The 13,076-nt window shown below is 33.5% G+C and overlaps 1 protein-coding gene across 1 annotated transcript; it reads left to right on the forward strand.

Annotated features, from left to right (window-relative positions):
• Positions 1 to 6,331: 6,331 nt before the first annotated feature.
• Positions 6,332 to 8,508, forward strand: LOC149198065 (uncharacterized). The gene is made up of 3 exons (XM_089408911.1): positions 6,332 to 6,658; positions 7,934 to 8,209; positions 8,416 to 8,508. Exons 1-3 carry the CDS (start codon positions 6,332 to 6,334, stop codon positions 8,506 to 8,508), a joined length of 696 nt encoding a protein of 231 aa, XP_089265037.1.
• The last annotated feature ends 4,568 nt before the right edge of the window (positions 8,509 to 13,076 follow it).

Raw genomic sequence — 13,076 nt, forward strand, 5'->3', positions numbered from 1 at the left:
ATTACAACCTTTATTCATTCCAAGTTAACATTTGGAGGAGGTTTCAATGGATTTTATCATAGATTTACCCAAGTCTGAAGGAAAGAGTGTCATCATGGTGGTAGTTGATAGACTTACCAAGTATGCACACTTTTGTGCATTATCTCATCCATTTAAAGCCAATACAGCTGCTACTGCATTTATAGAAACAATTCAAAAGCTACATGGAAACCCAAAGATTATTGTAAGTGACAAAGATCCTATTTTCACTGGAAATTTTTGGACATAATTATTTTCTTGTCTGGGTACTCAGTTAGCTTATAGCTCATCTTATCATCCTCAATCTGATGGGAAAACTGAGATAGTGAACAAATTTTTGGAAGGATATCTTTGTTGCTTTGTAACTGATAAATAGAAACAATGGATCAAATAGTTGCCTCTCACTAAATGGTGGTATAACACTCCCTTCCATAATGCAACAAAAATGACCGCATTTATGGTGCTTTATGGATATCATCCACCAAACATCACATCATATTTAAGAGAAAATGCTAAGGTTCAAGCAGTGGAAGATCACATCGAGCATCAACAAAAAGTTCTCCAACTCTTAAAGGATAACCTCACGTTGGCACAAAATAGAATGAAACAACACGCAGATCAACATTGCTGCGAAAGAAGTTTTGATGTAGGTGACTAGGTACTTCTATGGCTACAACCATACAAACAAATGTCCCTCAAGCAAGCTAAGAAGGATAATAAATTATCACCAAAGTATTATGGCCCGTACAAGGTGTTGCAAAAGATTAGTACTATGGCATACAAATTGGAACTTCCTGCATCTTCCCGAGTGCACCGAGTTTTCCATGTTTCATTCTTAAAGAAGGTTATAGGTGTCAAGCTCCCAGTTCAAACAATATTGTGATAGCTTGACGAGGAAGGAAAAATCATATTGGAACTTGAAGCACTCACAGAAACAAGAACTTGACAGCTATGAAATTGATCAATTTCAGAGTATCTCATCAAGTGGAAGAACTTACCCGCTGAAGATTCTACATGGGAGGATGATAATTTTATACAGAAGCATCCAAAACTACTCAAGCATTGAGGACAACACTTTTTTGAAGGAGAGGGGCATGTTAGGTCCCTAAAATACTAGTGTATTCCCTTATTATTATTGTCATTGTACCCCTTATTGTTATTGTTGTGCCCATGTTGTCCCCATATTGTTATCATTGTGCCCCATAGAAGCCCACTATTTTTATTGTTGTGCCCTTACATTATTATTTTTATGTCGGCTCTAATTATATTGTGACCCCTTAGACTCCTATATATAGAAAGGAGGTCTTGTCATTTGGTTCATCCAAGAATTGTTCATTTGTGTAATGTAAAGGAGGTTTCCCCCTCGAAGAGGCTACATTTTGATCTATCTCTTTCTTCTATTTTGTGAGTTGGTTGCATAACAAACTACATCCTCCTGAGGGGTGATAATCTCCTCGTAAAGTTGTCTCATGGTGTCTCCTAGTGACTTGATTTCACCACATATCGTTGCCCAAATATCCTCCAAGTGAGAATCAACGAAATATCATATTTGGTTCTCATCTTGGAAATGATCGATTTGTTGTCGTGTGGTAGCTAAGTCCTTTGCCAATTATTTTTTCTCCTCCATCAAAAAATTTGTCTTCACTTTTACAGCTCGTGCAAAGGCTAGATTTGCTGCTGCAACTATATTTGCATTCCTCCTGGTATCGCTCACAATCACCCTCTCGGTATGGATGGAAGCAAGATGAACCAGGTCATTGGGAAAATATTTCCACCTCTCCTGTATTATTTTTGTCTATACCTAATCAAATGTCAAGTTGGAAATATCCATGACCATTTCATCATCTCGAGGAGACATTTCCATTTCACTTAATGGAATATGGCCACTTGTAAGAGGAGGTGAAGGCTTCCTAGTGGCTTGTTCTTTAATGGGCACAATGTTGGCTTCTTGATTCACCTCCTCCCGCTCAATCTCCATAACCCAGGCCTGTATCTACTCCCCAATTTCTTGTTCGAAGTTTTCATCCCACTTTTTCCTGTTTTAATCTTCTTCCAATTGTTTATGTTGTTATTCCTGAAGATGCTTCTGTCTCGCTTCTTCTTCTTCCTTCTTCTTCAATTCTTCTTGTGTTTGCATGTATTCCCTTTCTTTCTCTGCCTTCTAAATTTGTTCTTCCTCTTTCTTTCTCTTCTCATCCTAGCTCTTCTCTTCCTCTCGTTGTTTTCTCTTCCTTTCCACTGCAATGGCCATTCTAAGAATAATCAGATCAACTTTGAACTTATAGCTTGGCACCACTTCTAGATTATGTGCAGCCTTCCTCTTATACTTGATGCTCACTAGAGTAGGCACTTCCTGTTGCTTTCCTTCCTCCGTAACACTCTGCTCTAGCATTGCACTGGAAGGCCCTGCCTCTTTTGTTGGTGCATGTGATCAAGAAGCATTATAGCAATTATTTATCTTCTCTTCATTTAATCTAGAGTAAGATCGATAGGCCCAGGAAGAGTGCAACTTAGCACAATGACTTTTTCACACTCCTGTGGGATCATACATGTGAAAGATCATCTCATCGAACTTAAGGCTTTGGAGTTGTTATACTTTTGCTTCTATGTCCTTCAAGCTCTTAAGCTCATAGGATTCCACTTGCAAAGCGAAGGAAGGATCATAGGTTTTCTCTTTTTTCCTTTTGACTTAGACCTAAAAGAACCTCTTGATTTGTCTCCTCTTTCTATTGAGCTACCTCTAGCCACCATTACTTATGGCGCCAAGGTTTCAACACTTGATTTCCTCCCCATTTCTTCAAATAATGAAGATCCAACAACAACAACAAAATCAAGGGGTTCCTTTTTTGCTCAAGCTCGCAGAAGTTTCAAAATAATCCCAAGATTCACTTAGTGAGCACATCAATGTAATTGTCTTATCTTCACTATCATGTTTGAAATATATAATGTTTAATTGAAAAATAAAATTATTAAATACATTTATGTGATCTATGATCTTGTACTTTCTTTCATCTTCAATATGTACAATTGTCTCTTTAGATAAATCATGTTAGTTATAAATTTGGACATGTAGATACATTCCAATTTGGTCCAGAAGATTATTGTTCTGACTTTTCTCACTTTAGCATCCAAGTCCTCCCATTCATCATATGTCATTGTCATAGGCTTCTTACTACCAAAACCCTGTTGTAGTAGTAAATCCTAAATTTTTAACTTCTTGAATTCAAGATTGTTATTCCAACTAATTTTTTCAACTCCAAATTTTGCATTTGCCATAATTTTTTACACATACTCTTCTCACCGAAAAAACTAAATATATCTTCAACCCCCACTTTTTTAATTAAAAAAAAAACCTGTCCAAAATCTTGTTTAAAAACGTAATTCTCAAAACCTGTTTAAAAGATAAATAGTCATTTATTCCATAAACCCTACTTCGTACTTTTTCTTTTTAAGAAAACCCAAAACCCCGGTTCTTTAAAAAATGATTCTCTTTAAAAATTTATCTTCCACAAATTTTTATTTAACAAGTTTTGTATTCTTCAAGCAAACTTTTTCCTTTAAAAACTATCTCTGCTATTGCTAAGGTTTAAAAAAAAAAAAGTACCCATTACTTCTAAAATTGGTGGCTAGCGTTTATGGTTTTAACTTTGTCCGAAAAAGTTTATCATGTGCTTGTTTCTCTGCTCCGTTGCTCTCCAAGAAACGTGGCCCGACTGCCCGACTTCTCTTGTTCACGGGCTCTTTAATGGCTTTTTAAGAAAACCATGGCCCAAATTCTGTCGACAAGTAGATTCAGATCTGTTGACAACATAAAACTTAAATTTACTAATTATTGTCATATTTTTCAAAAAATAAATTTATTTATAAAATATAATCCAGAAACAAAAATTTAAAAAAATATATAAAAAATTATAGTTTTCTTAAAATTAATATATATATATATATATATAATTATTTGTAAAATATAATCCAGAACTAATTATTTGCAAAAACTAAAAAATATATATAAAAAAATATATTTTTCATAAAATTAAAAAAATATATTTTTCCTATTTGAAGGGGAAAGGGAAAAAAACATACTCTGTCTTCTAAAATAAAGTTGCAAAGCAGCTACTCCCTGCCAGACTTCCATAAATTAAAAATATAATTGATAAACTCTGAAGCTGAACTCGTATACCTTTAATGGTGTCTCTCGGCCTGAGTTCCCAGAGAACAGAACCTGAGTTCTTTATTTTCATAGATTATTATTGCATGCGTAAAGTTTATGGCTTAATTCCCAATGCAATTCCTGTTGCAGCAAGATTTCACGGACTACAAGGCATGTCATTATTGTAGCAACTTTAAATATTGTTTAGAATAGAACGATATAGTATAGCATTAAGGAAAACCTAGCTACCGTACTTCTTTTCTGACCACTGCTAATTCTTCAATTCAGAACGCAAATAGAAACAGATTGAGGAGAAAGAAGTCAAAGGGTAAGCAGTTGAATTGGTTTCCATATTTTGAGGCAGTAATCTGTCTGTTCCCCGGAGTAATTCTGCTGGTTACAACATTTTTAAAAGTTCCAAAAATTTAAGGTGACATTGTTGAATATTTAGAAGTTCTATTAAACAACATTTATTATTTGACCTCACTGGTCTCTAGTGTTCAGGATATTCTGTTCAGGATATTGTAAGATCCTGCACTCTGGACGGTGAGTTTAAGTCAATTGCAGATTTTCAAAATATTCCGATGGACCTGAACACGGTCAAAAAATTGACCACGTCCATGTTGGTTGAATCCCCACATATTCCAAAAAATCTGCAATCCACTTAAGAATGGCCCAATCTGGATAGGGATGGCCCATTCCCACTCTTTGAGGCTGTCCTACTATTAGAACTTTCGCTTTCGCCCGAAGGCTTCGGAGATGAAATTTTCACTCTCCATCGCTTTCACCCGAAGGCTTCGGAGCATTCGTAAATTTCAAATCTCTGTCGGGGCCCAACGAAGAAAACGCGTTTAAAAATGTGCGGGGACATGGGAAATTTTCACTTTCATCCAGACGCGAGGGTCCAGACTTTTTAAAATATTTCTCATGGTCCTCTACACTGTGGAAATCATTCTAACGGGATTTACTCGGTGGCTTTGAAAGTTTAGACTTCAACTTCGACCTGAAGGCTTCGCAGCTTTACTAAAGTTATGTGTAGCTTTCAAATTGCTACCCATCGCAATCTGAGAAAAGATCTGTGTACCGTTCAAATAGCTACCTATCGCAATAGGGGAAGCGGTGGGATCCTATTCGTGGAACTGTTACTGGTTTTTTTAAAATTGGGTGATTTAATTTTAGAGAAAATTACAATTTTTTATTTAAAATATTTTTTAATTATATAAATGAATGTTTGAAAAATATCTAGATATTTAAATTCTATGTCTTAGACAACCATAGTGAAAAAAGTTTAGAGGAGAAAAAATGCCCAAAAAACTAAAACAAAGATGTGTTACTCAGATTATCCTAGTTTTGTCATTAGAAAAATGCATTTTCTGTTTTTTAAGAGTGAAAATGATACTATTTTTGATAAGATTGCGAAGATTTGTGCTTTCAAGAAGTTTTTACATTATTTCAATCCTATTTGTTTTTGTTTTTATTTTTGTTTTTTTTTTAAGATTTTCAAGTAGAATTTATTAAAATATAGAAATAAATTGATTATTTATTAAAAAAAAAAATATTGGTTTTTTTTGTTTTTATATTAGAAAATATTATTTTTTTTATAATTAAATTGTTAAATTAGCAGTTGGACAGTGTTATTGAAAACAAACCATACTATTTAAAATTATCTATTGTCTATAAAAAATAAGCTTCCACTACTACGAAATGCCTTTAAAATCTTAAGCCATTAACCCATTTCCTTACCTGAAAAAGCATAATCCTGTTTAAAACATACTCCAAACCCCCAAATCATTGGATTCCTATCTCTATATTATATTAGAGTGAAAAGGTGCAGAGCTCGTTTAGGGTCAGGCACTTCGCAATTTCATTGATAGAGACAGCTTGACTAAGAACTCTTAAAATAAAAGTCGATGTGAAAATGAAATAGGTTGACAGATTCATTGACTTTCATAATCAAGCAGAAAGCTGCTCCTTCTCGGTAACTTAATTTACGATAAATTAAGACTTTCACTCGGTTTGCCTCATGACCAGTCAAGCAGCTTCCCTATTGGCTGTCCTGAAACGTTTCCACGCGCTGTCCTGAAAGTAACTATATTTATATGCTGCCAACATTAAGGTGGAATGATATAACTCTGGAGAGTTTCATTTTTTGGTGGTACTTCAGAAATGAGTATCCCTTCGTATCGTAAACGCCTTACAGCGAGGCGTTTATGGACAGTGGTGATGCTCAAACGAAGAATTGCAGTGAAGAAATTACAGCAAATTGCCGTCGATCTTCACGTGAAGTACTTTGGAGGAGACAAAATCACGAACATAAATTCCATCGGAGCTAATTTCAATGATCACTATGAATTTTCATGCAGCAGCCCGCCTTCATTTAAGTCGTCCAACTCCGGCCATGGCGTTAACTCAGGAAGTGGACGAAATGATTTGTATGGTCATTTTCTTCTTAGAGCACTCCTGCCCTCCTGCACTTGCGTCAATGTAAAAGATGTTGGGTATTTTTCAATGGGGAAATACCAAAACCAAACATATAAACACAACAGAGGAATGCTCTGTTTCCTTTGTTCCAGGATCTTTGCACAGGGAACCTCTTAAAAACAAAATGACTCAACAGTCTATTACACAGCCATAAAAATATTTCTATTGATTACAATATAAAGCCTGATACAAACTTCATCCTCTTTGCTGAGAGGGATTCACCACAAAAATTTCAACCAATAAAAAACTACTCTGTCTCCTCAGAATTTACTGAGCTGGGTTTACTGCTGTAAAACCCATTTTTACATTACTGTTGTAAAACAAATTTTTACACAGACTTACAAAAAAAACGCTCCACCATTTTCTTTATGCACTGCTGTGCAAAACCACACATGGTTTTTGCTACTCCTCTGTTTTACTATGTCTCACAAAAACATTACAACCTGTTCCATGTAATTTCTTCGCACTGCTGTGCATTTTTTTTCTTTACAAAATCAACAGAGGTCTACGCATAAAAACATTCACATTCACTTATGCACGTCTGTGCATCACAATAGTTTTCTTGCAAGTCAACATAGTTTTTTTCGCTGCAGCAAAAACTATTTTTACGCACTCTCATATGCGTTCTTCTTTTCACCATGCACACTGTGCATTTTACAATTTACCATATATGTAACCTACGCTGCCCCCTCTATTCCTTTTACAATAGTCCACATATAACAACCCCAGAGCACACTTTATTTTTGCCTTGTTATATATGTATTTAACGCTAAAACATAATGCAAAAAAAAACTACGACTCCCAAAGAACAAACATTAAATTTACATGCCGTAAAAGAAACTTAAGAGTTCTATCCACCACTATGACAATTTATTAAATGCGTTAATAAAACCTGCGGTCAACCCAACTTGTTTTTACTCCACGCAAGCATTTAAATCGTTGCAGGCTCGTATGCAGGTAGGAGTGGCGGTCAACAGATTTGAGTTTTCACTCCACGCAAACATTGATTTGATGCGGGCTGACTGCATCTTCGGAGATCGACGGCGGAGAACGAAGAGCCCCATCGGACGGCTGACAACAATATCGGAAGACATCATGTGACTGAACAATACCTCCCGAGAAACTTACGTTGCGTTACGTCAGTGGTAAACCACGTGTCAGCTCCATATTTTCTCGGAGCTCCTTGCCGGATTATTCCTTCATCGGAAAGCTGGTCCGAGAAGTTCCAGGCGTGTATGCTGAACGGATTCTGGCTGCGTTGAAATTACGATTTCAACAAAAGATGAGTTGGATTCTGAATCGGGTAATGATGACATTCCCCATTTTGTTGCTTGCCATGAAGATGATGATCAATGTTCCAGCTATACAGATCCCGAATTTTCGGTTAATTCTGATTCTAATGAATCGTCTTCTGATCCCTTCACTTCTCTTTCAACAACTACATGTTCCAACGGTTGTTTGAGCTCAGAAATTGATAGGCAGGCGGAAGAATTTATAGCCACATTTTACAAGCAGATGCGTCTGCAGCGTCAAGATTCTTACGAAAATTACGAAGGAATGTTGGTAAGAGGATCCAGTTAGTTGAAATCAATCCTAGCTGCTAATTATTGATGTATGTTTGTGTTGTCATTAATGGCAGACTATGGAGGTTACATTGCCAGGTTTTCAGCGGAGACAAATCCGCCAGTTATTTTGTTAGTTGGTAATTTCTAGTATTTTAAGTAGAGTTTAAATTTAGGAACAGGTAGTTAGTTATCCGCTGACTGCAGAAAACCACCGCTGTTCTAGGGTTAAGGTTCGGAGTGCCACTCCCACAGTATAAGCTATTGGTTACTGGAAAGAGAGAAATCGATGTCGTGTAAAGAACAGAGCGGAAAATAGATGTTTCAAGATGAAACGGCTGTTGCAACAGATCGAACCCACCATAATCAAACTATAGCCGCCATGATCGTTGGTTCAAGAGGGCGCCAGCCTTAAGCGGCTGCAGTGACCTTGAAGTAACGTTGCAATATTCTATTACTCTTTATGTTATTTGGATTAATTTGCTTCTATGGTACATGACGGGTTTGGATTAATTTGATTCCATAGTAAATAAGTAGTTAAGTGGTTAATTAGAGGGAAATTCGTTTCTAATATTTTTGAAGTTGTGATTAATTAGAGGGAAATTCGTTTTTAGAGTCACTTAAATAAGTGGTTAGAAGCTACCACAAAGGACAAAATTACCTAGGCGATAGTTGGTTAATCACTAGATAAGAAACACAAACTTGCCAAATTGTGAATAATAAATGTTTTCCTAAATACCCCTTAATTATGAACGGCTAAGAATCGCAAAAAAAATCTTCAAAGTCCTTTGGAGATGTATAAATTTTCATTCTCAAAACTCCCAAACAACTTTGTAAATATTGGACTTGTTTGGAGATGTATAAATTTGCATTCTCAAAACTCCTAAACAACTCTGTAAATATTGGAATGTGTCCTTTTCCAATGGTTAATATTGGAATGTGTACTTTTCCAATGGTTTTGTAAATATGTTAGTAAACTAATCCTCAAACTTGCTAAAATATGGGTAAATTTCTATATCGTTAACAAGTTCTCTAATAAAATGATATATTGTATTAATATGCTTAGTTATTTAATGAAAAGCATGCCTTTTGGACAACGCAATGGCTAAGCTATTGTCACAAAATATTGAAATGTTTTCATTTTGATCATGGATTAAGCTTCTTAGCTTCATTCACATCCAAATAACTTAACAAATTTACACTAGTTGCTACCACATATTCAACTACAATGGAAGAAAGTTTCATAATTGGTTATTTTTATTAATGCCGTGAAATAACATGTGTAGCAAAATACATTACGTAACCTAATGTGCTTTTTTTATCATCAATTCTTCCAGAGAAATGGTTGTCCATATATCCAATAAGCTAGAAATAATCGAAAGTGGAATAGATAATTCCAAAACAATTTCTACCACTTCCATACCTCATAATTCTTTTACCAACCTGCTAATGAGAATCTTTTGAAAGCTCCATAAATCATGAAATTAGAATTATACCATAAAAAATGTTATGGCAATTAAATACATTAAACTCCCAACTAACCTTCTAAACAATGTAGGATCAAGACTTGTTCCATCATCTTCTTCGCTCAACTTCAAATTTTTCATAATTAGTGTTGGCGCTACTTTACAATTCAACATATTAAATCTTTTTAAGACATCATCAACATATTTAGATTGTGAAATCAAAATTCCAACATTATATTAATGGAATTCAATGCTCAAAAAATATTTCACAAACCTCAAACTTTTCATTTCAAATTCACTTTTCATCACTTCCATGAAGGAATTTATAGAAAAATTACAAGTGAATATGAAATCATCCACATATAAACTCACAAATAGAAATTTTCCTTGCTCATTGATTTTGATATGCACGATAGTGTCATTGCTGCTTCTTGGAAATCCATCCAGAATCAAATAAGAGCCGTTCTAGATGTATCAAGTATCAATATCTAGGAGCTTGTTTAAGTTTATACAATGCATTCTTCAACATACAAACATGTTTTCCATGACCCATAATTTCAAATCCCTGTAGTTGTTTCACATATACTTCCTCCTTTGGATTACCATTAAAAAAAATGTAGTCTTTACATCTATTTCATAAATAGAATACATTTTTTGCCTTACAATGGTCAACCCTCTCCTCATTATATCTACTTGTCATTCAACAATCTAGAAAAAGTTTCATTGTAATTTTCTCCTAGTTGTTGTGGGAAAACTCCAGCCACTAACCTTTCCTTATGCTTCTACACTTTTTCACCAACACTATGTTTTGTTTTATAAATCAGTGTCATACTAATCACATCTTTACCTTCAGCGAAATGTACTAACTCCCATGTGTGATTCTTTTCATTATCATCAATTTATTTTTCCATGGCTTGAGCCCATGTTTCGTTTTTACAACTTCTTTAAATGACAATGGATCAACAACTTGACAAAATAAAGAAAATATTAATAATGAATTAGTTGTATGAACATTATACAACTCACTTAAACTCATTTTTTTTTGTGAACATGCTTCACAAAGTTGTGTCCAAAGAAGTAATGTTTCCCACCAAGCTTTATGGACTTTCTCCAAGTATTCGAGCTGAAGGAGTAGTTGGAGTTTGTTGTGATGTCTATTATACCCTTATTGTTGACTACAACCATGAACATCTCCTTGCTATAGATGGAAGTGCAGTTTGTGTAGAACTTGTGGTGTTATCCGAGAGTGGAAGGAGCTACTATTTGAGTTATGCTTGATGCAAACGCTTTAGATTCCATATCATCATTACGAACAAGAATTGTAATATTGATCCAAAATTTCTCACTCATTTGGGAGCAATTACTAGTGTGAATTGAATTAGCTTAAACTATAAGACTTAATCAGCATTTGAACGATAGAATTGAATAAATGAACAACAAGAACAAAGATGACAAGGCACAACCTGATTATGGAATTCACTGAATTTGGGATATATCTTTAGGTCTACTTCAAATACACAATTTCTCCATTAATAAGATGTGAAATACAACTTAAGTTCTTTGTTACATATCATATGGATCTCCAATCTCTAAAAAAATTTCTTCACCAACTCTAGGAAGGTTATAGCATTGGCATACTACTCTCACCGCTCTCAAGGTACTTGAAAGGTGTTTTCAATTGCCTTAGTTTTCCATTCTACACCTATAATATCTCAGGAAAAAGACTAACCTAGCATGCACAGTTTGTCAACAAACAAAGTTTGGGCACATTTGCAACACATATAGTTTATAATCGATAGGTCTCAGGTTCCATCCTTGACCTCCCCATTATTTGGGCTCTCATCTTTATTCCGTACATAAAAATATGTGTTGTACACAAGCTATAAGCTTTCAACCTCCTCTTTCATAATGGTTAACGTGTTATCTTCATATACACCTTGTCTTAGGAATAAACTAACGTATCAAATGGGAACTGTACTGAGTTCTCATTTTTTAGACATAGAAAAAAACTTCCGATTTTGAAAAGTGTTGATTAAGAATACACCTTTTTGTTTAGCATATTTTTTACATTTTAAATTTTCATATGCATCAAGTATAATATATTTTTTAAATGTTATTGGTTTTCATGCTTATTTCAAAAATTGTTGATGTAGCATGAACCCCTTTTTTTGGGGTGCTTACTTTTGACACTTTAAATTTTCTAATGTATTAAGTGTGGATAATTGTTTTTTAAATGTTGGTGATTTTCATGCAGATTTTGAAAAATATGATCCTTTTTTAGGCATATTTTTTACACTTTAAATTCTTTTATGTCCTAAGTATACACAATTTTTTTTAAATGTTTTAAACATTTTTTAAGCTTTCTTATTTCTCTTCTTGTTTTCCATCCTAAGATGTCTGCTTTTTAAAAGGTTTTCCAAACTTGTGTTTTTGTTTTCTTTGCAATGTTTGTTATAATGAAATTTTAATTTTTTTTTTACAAAGTAAAAAAAATAATAAAATTAGTATTGAGGTTAATTTTTTTATATATATTTATATATCATTAATTAATACTTCAAGACAAAATAAAAATTGTCACTAAAACATAATAATTTTAAATACTGTAAAAAAAAATACGCCTTTTGCGTCTTAGGGGGGTGGGTGAGCAGCCCAATTGGTTAATCCAAGAAATGTGAAATCGATGAAACTCGAAAGGCCCATATTCAAATCCATTTGTTGTGTCTCTGGCTATGGAGAGGAGGACATATAGTAACCCACCAGAGGTTTACTCGTAGTTATATGTCAGGCAGGTTGATCAGTTCCTCTCGATTACCAAAAAAAAAGATACACATTTTTGCATATTAATTAAAAAATACGTATTTTGGGACTTTTTTTACTAAATATGACATAATATAACATATTTTAATGAGAAAAATGAAAACAAATATAGAAAACTAATAACTTTTATGAAAATTTTATTAATTTTATATATAAAAAAAATGATGACATTTTAATTATTTTTCCAAAAAAATATTTCTGATAAAATTTTAAGTAAAAATAACCAAAAAAACATTAAAAAATAAATAAATTAAAACATACCATTTAAGAATACATATATCTTTAAAAATAAAAATAAAATTAAAAACAAAAACAAAAACACAATTAAAAAAAATATAAAAGAGCGAAAATTAAAATTCATAAAAAAGAAAAATTAAAATTAAATAAAATCTTAAAAATATTAAAAATAAATAAAAATAAAAATATAGCCCATTGGGAGCCATATAATTTTATTTATTTATTTTTTCTTTCCAAATTGTTTTCTAATGTGTTTTCATTTTAAATCATTTTTATTATTCTTACACATTAAATCATTTTTATTATTCTTTTAAATAATTATTATTGTTATTATTTATTTCAATCTTA

This window comes from Pinus tabuliformis, chromosome 2_2 (genome assembly GCF_031772625.1).
Source record: "Pinus tabuliformis cultivar Carrire ecotype Pingquan chromosome 2_2, CPIR1, whole genome shotgun sequence".
Classification (NCBI taxonomy): Eukaryota; Viridiplantae; Streptophyta; class Pinopsida; order Pinales; family Pinaceae; genus Pinus; species Pinus tabuliformis.